The sequence below is a fragment of the Drosophila erecta genome, unplaced genomic scaffold (assembly GCF_003286155.1).
Source record: "Drosophila erecta strain 14021-0224.00,06,07 unplaced genomic scaffold, DereRS2 tig00000152-arrow-arrow-pilon, whole genome shotgun sequence".
NCBI lineage: Eukaryota > Metazoa > Arthropoda > Insecta > Diptera > Drosophilidae > Drosophila > Drosophila erecta.
This window is the reverse complement of record NW_020825211.1, coordinates 1,205,710-1,223,918: the sequence shown is the minus strand read 5'-3', so window position 1 is coordinate 1,223,918 and position 18,209 is coordinate 1,205,710. Positions and strand designations below refer to the sequence as shown.

The following is an 18,209-nucleotide window of genomic DNA, read 5'->3' as shown; positions in this document are numbered from 1 at the left end:
AGTTCTGCCGGGGAAAAGCAGGGAAAAGCCAAAAAATACCAGGCGAATGTTTGCAGCCGAAAACTTATCGAAAGTGGCGCTGAGTTGCAGCTGCAGCTGCAGCTGCTGGGGGAAATATCTGGCAGATAAACAGATTTCCCTACACTTTAATATTTACACCACAATTTGATTATCATGGGATAAAGGGCACTTTGCTTCGTGGCATTACGATTCCATTTAAGTTTTTCAATGACATAGAAATGGAATTAATTTGAGTGAAAGCTTTGCAACATTGTTCTTGGATATTAGTATTTAAATGTAATTACAATTTTCATTCTGTGTCACATTTTCGATAAGAAATATTTTATTCAGCATTTGAATATTAAAAATAAATATCCCCGACTATCTGCTGGCCAAAAACTAGCTGAATCTGTAAAATAAACATTTTTGAGCGTACAGAGGCAAACTTTAAGTGAATAATTTATTACTCTGTGTGGGTGTGTGTGTGTGAATTGCCATAAAAATATTGTTCTGGCCATTTTCCCTCAAACAAGTGACACTTCGTTCCGTTGAAAACAAATCCTCTCCACATTCAGCTGCAATTTCAACTCTGCTTTCAGAAACCAAAGTGATAATCTGATTTATGTGAAGTGTTTATTTTCGTTGGCAGTTTTTATTTGTTAATTGTGACATGTGAGTCAGTTGCCTGTGTATGCTGATTGCCTTAATTGTTTCGGGTTTCGACACTCCGACGCATGTGCAATTATGAGTAATTTGCACAATAGAACAATTAGTCAAACAGCCCAACATCAGTGCACAGTAGCCAAAAACTGGTGAGTTCAAGCTACTGCGAAAGTCTCAAACAGCACAGCCTCACTCCAAACTGCGTGCTAAAGTTCAATCACTATGAGTAATCTGCCCACTTACGTACGATCAATGTTCCATATGTAAGTACCACTCAATTGGGGCAAAAACAGGTTGTAATTCGATCAATCGATCGGGAAATCCTACTTGGCATGCTGGAAATGTCGCGACTTTCATTGAAAACTGTACGCGTTTTTGCCGCTTGACATTGTGACATCCGCACTCATAAGTGAATAAATGAGTTGGCTAAATGAAGGCAAGTCGATCGCATAGAAGCTGACCGAAATGTAAACAAGTTGCGAGTGGCAAGACAAATGTCTAGAGGCAATAAAAACGCATTACACACAGCTACAAACTGGGAATTTTCCCAGAAATATCGCTGATTACTGATTTTAGGTACCTGAGTTTAAGTCTTGGCGAACCTAACAATTTGCCTAATTAAAAATAACTCAAATATAGTAGCTTTGTAACTTAACATTTATGGGCAATTTTTAAAGCTATAATCATAAATAAATATTTATTATTGCCTAAGACGCATTTGTTATCTTAAATTTGCATACCGCTTCCCTTTTTCCCGATGTTTCTCTTGGACAAAAGGGAATGCGAACTCAAAAGCATACCACTTTCAAATACATATATTAATTTACGGGCTAACAGTGTGTTCCGTGGTTTCCCCGATGCCAACTCGAATAAGTCCCTCAAAAATTATAGGCCTGCAAAATAAACGGACTGCCGTCATGGTGGCTGATCAGCAGCTTCTCGGCTATATAATTTCGATCGGCGGTGAATGAAGGTTGATGGATCACTCTGCTTATAAAAGGTGAGAGGGTCATTGATGATCGCAATCGAGTGCTTCTCAGCTTGACTTCAGTTCTGGGAACTGAACTGTTTACAGTGCGATAATAGTTTCAATAATTGCGATTCAAATGTAAATCACTTGCGTCTTGCCCTCCAGTTTTTATTGCTTTAATGTGTCATTTTTGTTGCCTGGTTTTTTCCAAATAATTCAACATTAAAACGCTGGACTGTTTGCTGAACAAAATGAATGCCTATGAAGTAGAGATTAGTGGTGCACGTAGTTCCTTCTATTTAATTTGGTAATATAACAATATGTGATTCGACTTTGTTATTCTCCTTGAAAGTGCGCAGTGAATGAGTAAATTGGGGGCATTTTCTTAATACAAATATTTTGTTGTTTCTCTTGTGTGTCTTAAATAATTAGCCCCCAACTGATAACCATCGATCTGTGATCCCCGCTTATCAGCCAAACTTGAAGTCACAGCAAACAGAGCTCGCGATTTCAACATCACTTTTGGTTTTATTAATTAGATCACAAAGAAAAAAAACAAAGAAATCTTATGTAACGAGACGCAGGCCGACTACAAAATCCCCGTAACCATAGGATGAACGGCCTGTGGATGGACAGGGATCTTGGATCGGTTCAATTTGGGTGGGCTGACCTCATGGGATCGGGGTGCTGGGTCCTCCGATGGGGGCCAAAAGGACCTTCTCGGTGGGGGCGTCATAGGCCACTGGGACCTTGGGCGTGGTCGAGGGCTCATCGGTCAGCTTGTGCTTCAGTTCGTCGTACTTCTGGGCCACCGAGCTGCCAAACTCCTTGGCGCCCTCCCCGATCTTGTCGGTGTACGGCTTGGCAGCCTCGGCCACCTCCTTGGCCCCCTGGTTCACCTTGCAGCCCAGGCTCTTGAAGAAGTGCTTGAAGTCGCTGTCCTCCGGACTCTTGGCCTCGTCGCACTCGGCGCGAGCTGGGCCAGCTGCCATCAGCAGCACCAATCCGATCAGAGAGCACACCACGAGCGATTTCATCTCGACGCTTTCAGCTTGACAACGCGACTGACTGCTCGGTCCGTTCCGAGACGGCGGTCTGCGATCCGAAAGCTGCGGTCTCCAATCTCCGCCAACCGGTTACCCCTTCCCCTCCCCCTCCCTCCCCCCCCGCTCAAATCTAAAGCCCAAACTAGTTGCGTTCGTGCGATCGGTTGTTTGGCGCACACTCAATGCGAACTGCTCTAGCTTCTTCGTAATGGAAGCTCCAGTGCACTGCGAGAAACTAGGCATAGGTTGTGAGAGACGCTGAATAGATCAGCGGACGATGGCATTACAACATTGATAGTTCAACTAAATGGACAGGGCTCTCTAATTTAGATGAAATTAATTACATTTTTGTCAATGCATTAGAATATTTAAACCTATGATTATGAAATAGTCGTAATCGACCAAGAATCTCACGTTTAAGAATTAAATTTTTTTATATAATTCAAGAAACTTGTTTTCAATTAAACTTCAAAACTGTGTTGCACACAAAATTACGAAAAAATGTATCCACTTACATTCTCGCTTTCCAAGTAAAAGTGTTACACATGTGCGCTCCATTAAATGTTTACTTATTGTTTAAACAAATATTACGCGAAATTGATGGATAATCACTCAAATTGGCGAAGCCACGGAAGCGCTATTATATTTCAAACTATCAAATGTTGTCAACCAACACTCAATTTTGTAGTATTTTCAGCCCAATTTGTTTTTCCATAACACAGGTAGCTTGAGAAAGAAAAGCAGTCATTTTATTTCTGATATAGATCTGCAGCAATCAATATATCATTATTTCTTTATTCACACTTCAAAAAAAATCCTTATAATCTAGCTGACTGTTATTTTCACCGTGAGTCTGTATTGCTTTGTGATATTTTTTCCATGTGCTGTTTAAAGTGCATTGTTCTGTATTTTGATAAGTAAGGAAAAAATATTATTTCCTTCCTCGACAGGTCGAATTACTCATTGCGGTGTCCCACTTTATTCTCCCGAATTGCGACTGATTTGGGGAGCACATGGAGGTTTTGTTCGCCTGGGATAAGCCCAATTGTAGCAGCAGCCGCGATGATCCCGTGCAGAGCATATGAATCCCGACCAGACCATTCCCTGGATAATTGGCAATGACAGGGAGGTGATGACGATGATTATTAGCAGTCCGCAGGTGCCCAGAAGCTGCATCTTTCCCGACGACTGGCAATTAGCAATTGAAGCCCATCCAGTGAGATCGGGCCAAAGAGCCTCCTGTCGCTTGGATGATTCACTGATCCGTTGACACCAAAACCGGCTCACAAGTTATGCCGAAGTTGCAGGGCTTCAGTTAGCAGGCTGTTTGTATATTTTTGGCCAATAATCGCAGTGGAAAGAAAAGTCCAGAAGAGAAAGTCGGGAAAGAATCACAAGTGAACTGAGTCACCAAAGTGGAGGAAGCTGTTCATTAGGAACTTAAGCCCAATTGGCTGTGCAGTTCCAACAAGTTTTTGGGTTCCAGTTATGCTAAATTCAAGAATTTATTACTAAGCTCCGGACTTGAACTACAAACACATTGACCCTTTAGATCTTGTCATTTGATATTAATAATTCCAATTGGCTTTCAAGTAAATTCTGTAAACTAAAAGATGTATTAGAGGTAATATAAATATTTTACTTGAACTTACCTAACGAATCACCTAACGAATTCACACTTTGCCAATTTGATATTATATGCCCTATAAAATTAAACGCTGCACTTAAATAAATAGGATATGCTCATCGAATAGAGAGCAAAATAATTTATTATCTAGTATACATATTTATTAGCATATGGCTTAACGAAGTGTTTCTTTATTTTTTCTCTGGTATGTAGTCCACCTCATTGGCATGATCCTCCAGCCAGTCCAAGTGAACTGGGGGCGCAGAAGTGGTCAGTTCCTCCTTAAAATCAGTTTTGGAGGAGCTGGAAGCCTCCGAAGTGGAAATGGAAGTGGAAGCGGTGGTAGTGGTGGTGACCTCCTCCGGCTCCTTCTGCTCATCCTTGTCCTTTTCCTTATCCTTTTCAGAGTTAACCGGTGAGGCGAGCACATTGACCAACATATTTATGCGCTGGAAGAGCGATCTGGTGACATCCCTGGCCTTCTCCTCCAATATCTTGGCCTCCTTCTCGATGTTGGCTATCCAGGGCTTGGCCTTCTCCAGAGTGCATTGCAGGCTGTGGACGAACTTGTTAACCTCACTGGGACTGGGCGTGGTCACCGAATCCGCATCCTCTGCAGACTTTGCATCCGATCCGCAGACAATGGAGGCTGCCTGCATTTGGCCAAAGTTGGCGAAGAGGCACAGGCTGGCCAAAAACACGGCGATGGTCAATGAATTAGTCATCGCAATTGTGGATCTCGAAACTCAAATCTCGAATATCGTGTATCGCCTCTGAGGCCCCACAGTCGACTGAAACCCGTTTGCAGCCGCAGTCGTAGCCACTTGACCAAGTTCTTTTGTATCTTGTGGCTTTTGGGCTGGGCCTTTGGGTTTTCGAGCGGCGAAGCTCGGCGAGAAAGTCGTCGGGCAACAGAAATGCATTTTCGGCGAGCGAAAAGAGAGGCCTGGAGAAAATGAGACTGGGGAAATGGAAAGGCGAGAGGGACCGGATAGACTGAGAATTCTCCAGAATGTAATAGAGAACAATTGGGAAAAGAGAAAGATTTATGGGTACGTATTGCAATTTTAAATGTGACTAATCCATCAAGTTCAACTTACACGTCAACATACGATAAAAAAAACACAGTTTTTGTATAACTTGGCTAAAAATAATCACACAGCTTTTTGAATTACTATTTTTGACTCCTGATTACCAATACTAACCATCCATATACCTTTTTGACGCATTTAGGAAAATAACGTTTTGGGTAAATTTTCAAAAAATTGAAAAAAAATTAGCATTCCCATTTTTTCAAATTGGAAATTTAAATACGAACTCAACGAGGTACAACATTCCATATTCAGACAATTATTTTGAAAGTTGTGGCAAAAAAACGGAAAATCGGATAATCGGATTTTGGCAAAATTTGAAAAATTTTAAATGGGCATTTTAATCATAACTTGGCCAAAAATGATCATAAAGATGAAAGGATAATTGTTTTGAGCAGCTAATTACCAAATCTAACCATCCCTGTCACTTTTTGACGGATTTAAAAAAATTAATTTTTTGGTAAATTTTTGCATTTTTTTTCAGGGGTAACATCGTCAAAATTTGAAAAAAATGGCAAAAAATTAGCATTCTCATTTTTGAACACAGTTCGATTGGAAATTTAATTACGAGCTCAACGACGTATAACATTCCGCGTTCAGACTATTATTTTAAAAGTTATGGCAAAAAAACTGATTATTTTATGACCGAAATTCGAAAAAAATGATTTCGACAAAAATTGAAAAATTTTAAATGGGCATTTTAATCATAACTTGGCCAAAAATGATCATAAAGATGAAAGGATAACTGTTTTGAGCAGCTAATTACCAAATCTAACCATCCCTGTCACTTTTTGACGGATTTAAAAAAATTAATTTTTTGGTAAATTTTTGCATTTTTTGTAAGGGGTAACATCGTCAAAATTTGAAAAAAATGGCAAAAAATTAGCATTCTCATTTTTGAACACAGTTCGATTGGAAATTTAATTACGAGCTCAACGACGTATAACATTCCGCGTTCAGACTATTATTTTAAAAGTTATGGCAAAAAAACTGATTATTTTATGACCGAAATTCGAAAAAAATGATTTCGACAAAAATTGAAAAATTTTAAATGGGCATTTTAATCATAACTTGGCCAAAAATGATCATAAAGATGAAAGGATAACTGTTTTGAGCAGCTAATTACCAAATCTAACCATCCCTGTCACTTTTTGACGGATTTAAAAAAATTAATTTTTTGGTAAATTTTTGCATTTTTTTTCAGGGGTAACATCGTCAAAATTTGAAAAAAATGGCAAAAAATTGGCATTCCCCTTTTTGAACACAGTTCGATTGGAAATTTAATTACGAGCTCAACGACGTATAACATTCCGTTTTCAGACTATTATTTTAAAAGTTATAGCAAAAAAACTGATTATTTTATGACCGAAATTTGAAAAAACGAGTTTTGGCAAAAATTGAAAAATTTTAAATGGGCATTTTAATCATAACTTGGCCAAAAATGATCATAAAGATGAAAGGATAACTGTTTTGAGCAGCTAATTACCAAATCTAACCATCCCTGTCACTTTTTGACGGATTTAAAAAAATTAATTTTTTGGTAAATTTTTGCATTTTTTTTCAGGGGTAACATCGTCAAAATTTGAAAAAAATGGCAAAAAATTAGCATTCTCATTTTTGAACACAGTTCGATTGGAAATTTAATTACGAGCTCAACGACGTATAACATTCCGCGTTCAGACTATTATTTTAAAAGTTATGGCAAAAAAACTGATTATTTTATGACCGAAATTCGAAAAAAATGATTTCGACAAAAATTGAAAAATTTTAAATGGGCATTTTAATCATAACTTGGCCAAAAATGATCATAAAGATGAAAGGATAACTGTTTTGAGCAGCTAATTACCAAATCTAACCATCCCTGTCACTTTTTGACGGATTTAAAAAAATTAATTTTTTGGTAAATTTTTGCATTTTTTGTAAGGGGTAACATCGTCAAAATTTGAAAAAAATGGCAAAAAATTAGCATTCTCATTTTTGAACACAGTTCGATTGGAAATTTAATTACGAGCTCAACGACGTATAACATTCCGCGTTCAGACTATTATTTTAAAAGTTATGGCAAAAAAACTGATTATTTTATGACCGAAATTCGAAAAAAATGATTTCGACAAAAATTGAAAAATTTTAAATGGGCATTTTAATCATAACTTGGCCAAAAATGATCATAAAGATGAAAGGATAACTGTTTTGAGCAGCTAATTACCAAATCTAACCATCCCTGTCACTTTTTGACGGATTTAAAAAAATTAATTTTTTGGTAAATTTTTGCATTTTTTTTCAGGGGTAACATCGTCAAAATTTGAAAAAAATGGCAAAAAATTAGCATTCTCATTTTTGAACACAGTTCGATTGGAAATTTAATTACGAGCTCAACGACGTATAACATTCCGCGTTCAGACTATTATTTTAAAAGTTATGGCAAAAAAACTGATTATTTTATGACCGAAATTCGAAAAAAATGATTTCGACAAAAATTGAAAAATTTTAAATGGGCATTTTAATCATAACTTGGCCAAAAATGATCATAAAGATGAAAGGTTAACTGTTTTGAGCAGCTAATTACCAAATCTAACCATCCCTGTCACTTTTTGACGGATTTAAAAAAATTAATTTTTTGGTAAATTTTTGCATTTTTTGTAAGGGGTAACATAGTCAAAATTTGAAAAAAATGGCAAAAAATTAGCATTCTCATTTTTGAACACAGTTCGATTGGAAATTTAATTACGAGCTCAACGACGTATAACATTCCGCGTTCAGACTATTATTTTAAAAGTTATGGCAAAAAAACTGATTATTTTATGACCGAAATTCGAAAAAAATGATTTCGACAAAAATTGAAAAATTTTAAATGGGCATTTTAATCATAACTTGGCCAAAAATGATCATAAAGATGAAAGGATAACTGTTTTGAGCAGCTAATTACCAAATCTAACCATCCCTGTCACTTTTTGACGGATTTAAAAAAATTAATTTTTTGGTAAATTTTTGCATTTTTTTTCAGGGGTAACATCGTCAAAATTTGAAAAAAATGGCAAAAAATTAGCATTCCCCTTTTTGAACACAGTTCGATTGGAAATTTAATTACGAGCTCAACGACGTATAACATTCCGTTTTCAGACTATTATTTTAAAAGTTATAGCAAAAAAACTGATTATTTTATGACCGAAATTTGAAAAAATGAGTTTTGGCAAAAATTGAAAAATTTTAAATGGGCTTTTTAATCATAACTTGGCCAAAAATGATCATAAAGATGAAAGGATAACTGTTTTGAGCAGCTAATTACCAAATCTAACCATCCCTGTCACTTTTTGACGGATTTAAAAAAATTAATTTTTTGGTAAATTTTTTCATTTTTTTTCAGGGGTAACATCGTCAAAATTTGAAAAAAATGGCAAAAAATTAGAATTCTCATTTTTGAACACAGTTCGATTGGAAATTTAATTACGAGCTCAACGACGTATAACATTCCGTTTTCAGACTATTATTTTAAAAGTTATAGCAAAAAAACTGATTATTTTATGACCGAAATTTGAAAAAACAAGTTTTGGCAAAAATTGAAAAATTTTAAATGGGCATTTTAATCAAAACTTGGCCAAAAATGATCATAAAGATGAAAGGATAACTGTTTTGAGCAGCTAATTACCAAATCTAACCATCCCTGTCACTTTTTGACGGATTCAGACTATTATTTTAAAAGTTATAGCAAAAAAACTGATTATTTTATGACCGAAATTTGAAAAAATGAGTTTTGGCAAAAATTGAAAAATTTTAAATGGGCTTTTTAATCATAACTTGGCCAAAAATGATCATAAAGATGAAAGGATAACTGTTTTGAGCAGCTAATTACCAAATCTAACCATCCCTGTCACTTTTTGACGGATTTAAAAAAATTAATTTTTTGGTAAATTTTTTCATTTTTTTTTCAGGGGTAACATCGTCAAAATTTGAAAAAAATGGCAAAAATTAGAATTCTCATTTTTGAACACAGTTCGATTGGAAATTTAATTACGAGCTCAACGACGTATAACATTCCGTTTTCAGACTATTATTTTAAAAGTTATAGCAAAAAAACTGATTATTTTATGACCGAAATTTGAAAAAACAAGTTTTGGCAAAAATTGAAAAATTTTAAATGGGCATTTTAATCAAAACTTGGCCAAAAATGATCATAAAGATGAAAGGATAACTGTTTTGAGCAGCTAATTACCAAATCTAACCATCCCTGTCACTTTTTGACGGATTTAAAAAAATTAATTTTTTGGTAAATTTTTGCATTTTTTTTCAGGGGTAACATCGTCAAAATTTGAAAAAAATGGCAAAAAATTAGCATTCCCCTTTTTGAACACAGTTCGATTGGAAATTTAATTACGAGCTCAACGACGTATAACATTCCGTTTTCAGACTATTATTTTAAAAGTTATAGCAAAAAAACTGATTATTTTATGACCGAAATTTGAAAAAACAAGTTTTGGCAAAAATTGAAAAATTTTAAATGGGCATTTTAATCAAAACTTGGCCAAAAATGATCATAAAGATGAAAGGATAACTGTTTTGAGCAACTAATTACCAAATCTAACCATCCCTGTCACTTTTTGACGGATTTAAAAAAATTAATTTTTTGGTAAATTTTTGCATTTTTTTTCAGGGGTAACATCGTCAAAATTTGAAAAAAATGGCAAAAAATTAGCATTCCCCTTTTTGAACACAGTTCGATTGGAAATTTAATTACGAGCTCAACGACGTATAACATTCCGTTTTCAGACTATTATTTTAAAAGTTATAGCAAAAAAACTGATTATTTTATGACCGAAATTTGAAAAAAACGAGTTTTGGCAAAAATTGAAAAATTTTAAATGGGCATTTTAATCATAACTTGGCCAAAAATGATCATAAAGATGAAAGGATAACTGTTTTGAGCAGCTAATTACCAAATCTAACCATCCCTGTCACTTTTTGACGGATTTAAAAAAATTAATTTTTTGGTAAATTTTTGCATTTTTTTTCAGGGGTAACATCGTCAAAATTTTGAAAAAAATGGCAAAAAATTGGCATTCCCCTTTTTGAACACAGTTCGATTGGAAATTTAATTACGAGCTCAACGACGTATAACATTCCGTTTTCAGACTATTATTTTAAAAGTTATAGCAAAAAAACTGATTATTTTATGACCGAAATTTGAAAAAACGAGTTTTGGCAAAAATTGAAAAATTTTAAATGGGCATTTTAATCATAACTTGGCCAAAAATGATCATAAAGATGAAAGGATAACTGTTTTGAGCAGCTAATTACCAAATCTAACCATCCCTGTCACTTTTTGACGGATTTAAAAAAATTAATTTTTTGGTACATTTTTGCATTTTTTTTCAGGGGTAACATCGTCAAAATTTGAAAAAAATGGCAAAAAATTAGCATTCTCATTTTTGAACACAGTTCGATTGGAAATTTAATTACGAGCTCAACGACGTATAACATTCCGCGTTCAGACTATTATTTTAAAAGTTATGGCAAAAAAACTGATTATTTTATGACCGAAATTCGAAAAAAATGATTTCGACAAAAATTGAAAAATTTTAAATGGGCATTTTAATCATAACTTGGCCAAAAATGATCATAAAGATGAAAGGTTAACTGTTTTGAGCAGCTAATTACCAAATCTAACCATCCCTGTCACTTTTTGACGGATTTAAAAAAATTAATTTTTTGGTAAATTTTTGCATTTTTTGTAAGGGGTAACATAGTCAAAATTTGAAAAAAATGGCAAAAAATTAGCATTCTCATTTTTGAACACAGTTCGATTGGAAATTTAATTACGAGCTCAACGACGTATAACATTCCGCGTTCAGACTATTATTTTAAAAGTTATGGCAAAAAAACTGATTATTTTATGACCGACATTTGAAAAAACGAGTTTTGGCAAAAATTGAAATATTTTAAATTGGCATTTTAATCATAATTACCAAATCTAACGACCACCGTCACTTTTTGGCGGATTTTGGGAAATTCATTTTTCGGTCAATTTTCGCATTTTTTTTTAACATCATCAACTTTGGACTACAAATTTATACGGCTAAAACCAAATACCAGCGATGCCTATTAATTTTTGACATATTAAGGAAAATTATTTCGTTTCGTTTTTTTTTTAAGATCAGACATAACAAATTTTAAACAATTCTAATTTGATGATTTTCAATGTAATACAATTCCAAATCAAAAAATGTAATCAATTCCAAAATACATCAAAATTACATACCACGAAAAGAGGATTTTTCCGCATTTGTATTTATACTTTTCTTTTTTATTTACACAAAAAAAAATCATAAAAAAAACTTAAACGTTAACGGGAGGGGAACGGGTTAGAACTCCCAAAACTATTTCCTCAACTTGCTGCAGTTGCCCAAGGCATCCAGAATGTGTCCATGCCCACACTGTTGCTCGCCCTTGAGGATGTCCGGGTTGATAATCTCCACGTTGGCCGGGAAGCCGCGATCCTTGCTCATCTCCTCGGCGGAATCCTTGGCCAACTTGTCGCGGAAGTCGTCGAACCGATCCTTCAGATCGCTACCCAGGACCTTGGCCTTCTCGCCCAGCTTCTGGGCGCCCTCTTTGAGCTCCGTGCCCAAGTCCTTGGCCTTCTCGCCCAGCTTCTTGGCTCCCTCCTTGATGTGGCACCCCACGTTCTTGAAGAAATCGCGCACCTCGTGCTCCGAGCTGCTACTGCTGCCCGTAATCTCCGATATCTTATCGGTCACATCTCCAAGTCCGGGTATCTTGTCCTCGCAATCAAAGAGTCCTGCCTGACCCTGAAGGAAAGCTCCGGCGAGCAGCAGTAGGACCAGCGATCCTTGCAGGCTATTCATCTCGATATATTCGGTTCCTTTGGCTTTATCCACAAAAACCAGACTGAACGTTGACTCCACTGACACTAGACTGACCTGGGGCGCCTCGATTTCCACCCATTTTATTCGAATCGCCGTCGCCTTTGTGTGTCACTTGCTTCGCATTTTCTTTAATTCAATTGGCGAACGGCAACAATCGTCGCAATTGTGCGCTGATTTAAGCACAACTCGACAAAGATACATATACGCAATGATATGTATGGAGATACAGCTGCAGGCCAATGAATCCGTGATGGTCATCCACATAATGTTGCCCTTTCAAATATATATCCCTGTATCGCTGCGATTTCCCAAGTAAATACGATTATTTCCTCGTTAAGCCGGAAGCTGTGACAAATATGTCATATAAATAGACTACATAGTATATAGTATATACATAGTAGACGAGATGCGATCAATTGGTGTTTATACTTGATTCAGACGCACTAATCTGGAATTGACCCACAATGGCACGAGCTACTAGTAATTATATAACAATTGGCGAGGCCAAAAGATTCTTGACAATATGCGAGAGATACATTAGCTGATAAAGGTACTGAGAGTCCCTAAAAAAGTTATAGATTCTTGCTGGATTGCCCAAACAATTGTATAACTTCTTTGTCAACCCTCGAAAAGATACTTATGTATGGGAAGAACATCTCGTAGTTCCGCAATTGCCATTTTATTGATGTTCAATTAAGGTAAAAGATCAAATCGAATTGCAATTTCCCCGATCATTTAGGTCTAATTCCAGGAGCCGTCATCATGAGCGCCAATTGAGTGGCCCTCCTCCTCTTGATATTCTTGATCCTCTTGATCCTCTTGATCCTCTTGATCATCTTGATCCGCTTGATCCTCACCATCCTCTTCATCGTCCCCTTCCAATACGATCTCATCATCTGGACTTGATTCTTCTGTGACCTCCTCTTCGGCCTCCTGAGTTTGGGTATCTTCTGTGGCTTCAGGTTCTGTTTCCGATTCGGAATCGACTGCACTATAATTGTCGTATATGGTTTCAGGTATTTCCGTGGTGGTTGTTGTGGTGGTTGTTGTCGTTCTTCTAGAAGTGAATGATGGTGCACCTGAAAGTTCACCAACCAATTCACCAATTTGCAGATCTTAGATCGAAGGTATCCAGAGAATATTCTTACACTCCTCTGCTGTGGGATTGAATTCACAGCGAATCTTACGCTCCAAAGACTCATCCGAAGGTTCCATAGTGGTGGTGGTTCTACGAGTGGTGGTGGTAGTGGTTGGGGGCGCCGGAGTGGTTGTAGTTGTGGTTCTGGATGGCCTGGTGGGGTCCTCCTTTAAATTCTTGCCTAAAATTAGGAAAACCACGATGTTATTTTTGGTATACTCGCAAAAGCCTGGCGTAACATCTAGTATTATGAACGAATTGGCATAATGCAAGACTTGATGTTGTCTAAAATGATCTGCAAGTTGTTCTTACACTCCGGGAGGCTTGGATCGAAAGCGCAGCGAATCCTCCAGTCAAATTCGTCATCATCGAGTAGGGTCACCACCTTCTTGGGCCGCCGTACATAGAACACTTCCTTGATCTCGACAATCTCTAGGTTGGGATCGTCGGCGGATATGCGTCTGCGGATGAATCTTTGACGTCCCTGCTTCGGAAGGGAGAGAGCCTGATGAATATCCAGGCAGGAGATTCCCAGGACAAGAATTAGAAAAAGGTATCTACTCATCGCGTTGTCTGCAGCTCAACTATTTCGAGGCAGCTTGTGTCGCAAACTTCTCGCACGGAAATAAAACTGTGCGGCAGCTTATCAAATTCGATAACCTTCTGACCTTGCACCCGTGGGGCGGGGGCAGAGTGGGGGAAGAATTGGCGAAGAACGCACCAGGATGTTGCATACTTTCAGTCCGTTCCGCGTAATTGCGGCTCACGCCTCGTGACGATGCATCAATGTCCGCATAAATTACATTTCCTCCACGGCCGCGCAACAAATTAGCCGCAAACATAATTGCCTCGAGCTTGGCTAAGAGCCCACCCTTCCTCTTGAAGGTCGAGGGGACGGGAAGCTGCCACAGATGGCGGAAATTTGCCGAGCATCAGCCGCCAGTTTTCCCGGGCATATCGAAATCGGCGAGGCACGTAATTAATAAGTAAATTAATATTGGCACTGCTACGACGATACTAGAAACCAGATGAAAAGATAGGATCCCAGAAACAATAAAATCATAGAATCCATCACCCGATTGTGAGAGATTCCCACTGCAGTTCTTAGCTATAGGGAATACATGTATTAGCGTATCTTATGTTTCTTTTTGGCCAACTGGGCATCTAATCGATGTGCCTTCGATCCTTTCCTTGCGCTCCGAATTGCCGAGCTGCTGACTCATTCGCAAGTGTCAGGACCTCGCACATCGATGTGCTCGACGAGCTGATGAAAAATATGTGAAAAGGCATTTTCCCCATACATATTTTCCCAATTCGCCTTGCTTTCCCATCGTTTCCTAATGCCTCTTTTCTATTTTGCCCCTGTTTGTTTGTCATTTTTCAATGGCAAAATGTTGGGGGGGCGGTGGTGCAAATTAGCCGAGCAACGGCAGCCACATATGTTTCAGTCATTTCCCAATAACATAACAGAAAACTGTGTGTTTTCCTCGCCACGAAAAGGGGCGGTCGCGGGGCGTGGCACGGGATAGATAAACAAAAGTGTTGTGTAGAAACACACTGAAAATATTCATACGCTACTCGTGCAAGAGGCATTACCACTTTGATCTGCGGTCAGTGACAACTCAAAGAATGCTTGTGAGTTATTAATTGGTGACTTGTTTTGGGAGATTACGCGGATTGGTATTGTCGAAATGGTAGAACAGTCGTCTTCGGAGGAAATATGCTCCTGGGAAATGTTGCACTAAATATTCCTCATTGTTTTACTCAGATCCTAAACTTGAATTAATTAAATAAACGTTTTTGTAATAAATAAACAATTAACCTTTATTTAAATTAGCAAGTAACATTTGGAAGATAGATAGGCAAGTTCTTTCTAACTCTGTTAAAAACAGAGTTTTAAGTTAACTTAACTCAACCGCTCAATGGTTTTTATGAATCACTTCTTATTTGATGTGCTATTAGCTGGATAGCTCAACAAGTTTTTGCTAGATTATATATTATACTTAAGATTATGAAACTGATATGCTAGGGTATTCACATTGGTATTTCCCTGGCTGATCTTTTCGCCAAATGCTTTCGTTGTGAGAGCGTGAAATATGCAAATTGCCAGTGGATCTTCCCAGGGGGTGGGGGTGTGCGTTTTCCCCGCTGCGGAAGGGGGCAAGGGGGGTGTGGTGTGGGCGGGGCAGGGCGGCTTTTTCGGCCCACTAGATGCGGCCAAGACGAACAGTTGGCTACGAGGCACGTTGGCGGGCGGAACTCAACGCGATCGCAGCTGATCGCCGGTCATAGAAAAGAGCGGGACGGCAGACGCGAGTCGGAGCGAGACGGCGAGCTTGGGAGCCGGGGAGCCCCAAGGTGTGAGCGAGAGAGACAGCATTGCCATATACACACGTATATACATAACTGACTGTGGAAAATATCGCTCTGTTTTCCCCACTCTGTTTTTGTTTGCCAGCCCATAAAACTCAGTTTTGGTGTGCTGTGTTCTTGGAACATTTTTTTTTCGATTTTCCCCCGTTGCGGCCCTAAAAGTGGCACAGTGTGTCCCACCTAGTGTCACCACTGCGCGCGGGGTGAGGGGGAAAGTTACGGAAAATTGGGAAAGCGTTCGGGAACGCCTTTGGGAGCGGATCAACTATAAATAGCAGAACATAAAAGAGAGAGAGTACTGACAAAAAGAAGACAAAAATAATTCGAAGCGTGGGCAGCATACAAAGTACAGTGCAGCCAGGCTACAGTGCACATGCGACAAGCAAATAAATTGTAAATAAAAAACAAAGAAACATCGTTTAAAACAAGTTCCAAGACAAACACAGAAAAGTAAAACAAGGTTGCATCTGAATATTAAGGAAAGCTAATGAAATTAAAGCAATGCCCCTTTAGCGAGTGCCGCCTATACAGACATAGTTGAGATAAACAATAAATTGGCCAAAGGCCAACAAAGCAAGAAGAAGCAGAAGATCAGCCGTGAATGAAGAAGAAGCAGCAGCAGAAAAAGGCAGATCAAACAAGAGAACAACGGACGGACAACCAACAGGTGGAAGGAAACGAAGACCCAAAAAGATCAAAGCGCATAGAGCAAACCCTGATCTTAAAATCCACATTAGAACATTGGGCAAGGAGCCACAGCTGATGAGCCGCCATGTCCCAAGAGGCGGCAGAAGATGACGAGGCTTTGCAGGAAGAGGAGGCGGAGCAGGCGGATCAGGCGGAGGATGATCCGCTGGCCAATTTGCTCAGCCTGAAGCTGAAGAAGCCCCCCCACTGGAACTGGGAGCTGAGCACCTCCCGCAGCTGCAGCAATATTGCTCTGCCCAGGATCTTGTTATACGATCACACGGGCAATCTGCTGGTGGATGCCGATGGCCAGAGGGAGGAGATCTACACATCCAGGGATTCGCAGAGGCGTCGCAAGCGTTCGGCCACCGCTAATTTGGAGCGCAACTTCCATAGCCTTCGGATAGCAGAGGCCACGCCCACGCCCACGCCCACCGTAGCGCCCAGCGAGGCCACGCCCAGTTCGAGTCGGGAAAGTGGGCGGCGGAAAACGCATGGCAGCTGCATTGACTTCAGCACCCACGAACTGCCCAACTGGGAGCCATCGGTGAGTTCGCGTCGCTCCAGTTCGCTGCGTGGAGTTCGCTTCCAGGAGACGGAGGACCTGCCCGCTTACCCCACACCCCCCTCCACATCCACCCTGAACTCGTCCAGCTCGGGCCCGAGGGAGAAGCGACGCTACCGCCGCTCGCAGAGCTCCATCCTGGAGAGATTCAGTCTCTCGAAGGGCCGCCACTCATCGCCAGAGTTCGCCCAGGAGGAGGATGTGGTCAAGGCGCCGCGTTACTACCTGCGAACCAGCAAGGCGGGTACCCTGGTGATTCGCGAGGAGAGCTTCAGTTCCCAGAGGATGCGGCATCGGCGCCGTCGTCCGCCGAAGCACTCCTCCAATGAGAATATGCTGCAGGAGCAGCTGCAGGAGCAGCAGCAGCAGCAGGAGCAGGAGCAGGAGCTCGTGCAGGCCACGACTCGCAGGAGAGCGCAGCAAAGGACACTCTCCACCTCGGAGGAGGAGGCGCGGCCTGCGGCGCTGGAGACACGGAGGTCCAGGGGCAGGCCCAGGAACACAAGCCAACGCAGCTGCGGCAAGGATGCGGCTCAGGGTAGGTTTGATTCATGTATATACCACATGGTGGTATAATAATAATTGAATGCAAAATATAAATATATCCATCCTGCATTCATAGAGCTCATCACCGTGGATCCCGACAATTGTGTATATCGAGCAGCGCCGGGCGCCACCGCGCGATAGAAGAGAAGCTACAAGAGCCCCCAAAAGATAGGAAGCCAAGACGAATCCCAAGACGATGGGATTGGGTATGGAAAAGTGCACAGGATGCCGGGAAGTGCAGGCAGGAAGTGCAGAATGAACAGACAAAACTAGAGTTCCTCCATGTGATGTAAGACGATTAAACATATGAAAGTAAAACCAATGAAACCAATAAAACAATACCTTAAACTCAGCCACAGCAGTAGTTTTTAGTTACACCTTGCCACCACCACATTAATTAAGGTAAGCACATAATGGGGACACTGTTAAGTGGGTTTTTCGGTGCCAACAAATATTTTTATCAAAAATATTTACGAAAAGCTTTTACATTGTCACACTTTGACATTTGTGCCATTAAATTGTTGAACATTCTTAAAAATGGGCTGCCAAAAGGTCTGTCAGCCCTTGCGGTCTTTAGATATGTATAAATAAACTTTAATGAAACTGTTTGAAAAACGTGAAA

The 18,209-nt window shown here is 39.4% G+C and overlaps 5 protein-coding genes across 5 annotated transcripts; 1 reads left to right on the top strand and 4 right to left on the bottom strand.

The window, feature by feature from the left end:
• Positions 1–2,138: 2,138 nt before the first annotated feature.
• Positions 2,139–2,750, bottom strand: LOC6551569. Its single transcript, XM_001977254.3, has one exon. It carries the CDS (start codon positions 2,668–2,670, stop codon positions 2,305–2,307), a length of 366 nt encoding a protein of 121 aa, XP_001977290.1. The 5' UTR covers positions 2,671–2,750; the 3' UTR covers positions 2,139–2,304.
• Positions 2,751–4,403: 1,653 nt separating this feature from the next.
• Positions 4,404–5,351, bottom strand: LOC6551570. Its single transcript, XM_001977255.3, has one exon. The coding sequence runs from the start codon at positions 5,029–5,031 to the stop codon at positions 4,498–4,500; it is 534 nt and encodes a 177-aa protein (XP_001977291.1). The 5' UTR covers positions 5,032–5,351; the 3' UTR covers positions 4,404–4,497.
• A 6,296-nt stretch (positions 5,352–11,647) lies between these two features.
• Positions 11,648–12,364, bottom strand: LOC6551571. Its single transcript, XM_001977256.3, has one exon. It carries the CDS (start codon positions 12,255–12,257, stop codon positions 11,769–11,771), a length of 489 nt encoding a protein of 162 aa, XP_001977292.1. The 5' UTR covers positions 12,258–12,364; the 3' UTR covers positions 11,648–11,768.
• A 556-nt stretch (positions 12,365–12,920) lies between these two features.
• LOC6551572 (DNA ligase 1) lies at positions 12,921–14,898 on the bottom strand. The gene is made up of 3 exons (XM_001977257.2): positions 13,729–14,898; positions 13,427–13,597; positions 12,921–13,357 (listed from the first exon to the last, which is right to left on the bottom strand). The coding sequence occupies exons 1-3, from the start codon at positions 13,979–13,981 to the stop codon at positions 13,020–13,022; spliced, it is 762 nt and encodes a 253-aa protein (XP_001977293.1). The 5' UTR covers positions 13,982–14,898; the 3' UTR covers positions 12,921–13,019.
• Positions 14,899–15,616: 718 nt separating this feature from the next.
• Positions 15,617–17,939, top strand: LOC6551573. Its single transcript, XM_001977258.3, has 2 exons — positions 15,617–17,579; positions 17,664–17,939. Exons 1-2 carry the CDS (start codon positions 16,562–16,564, stop codon positions 17,726–17,728), a joined length of 1,083 nt encoding a protein of 360 aa, XP_001977294.1. The 5' UTR covers positions 15,617–16,561; the 3' UTR covers positions 17,729–17,939.
• Positions 17,940–18,209: the final 270 nt, after the last annotated feature.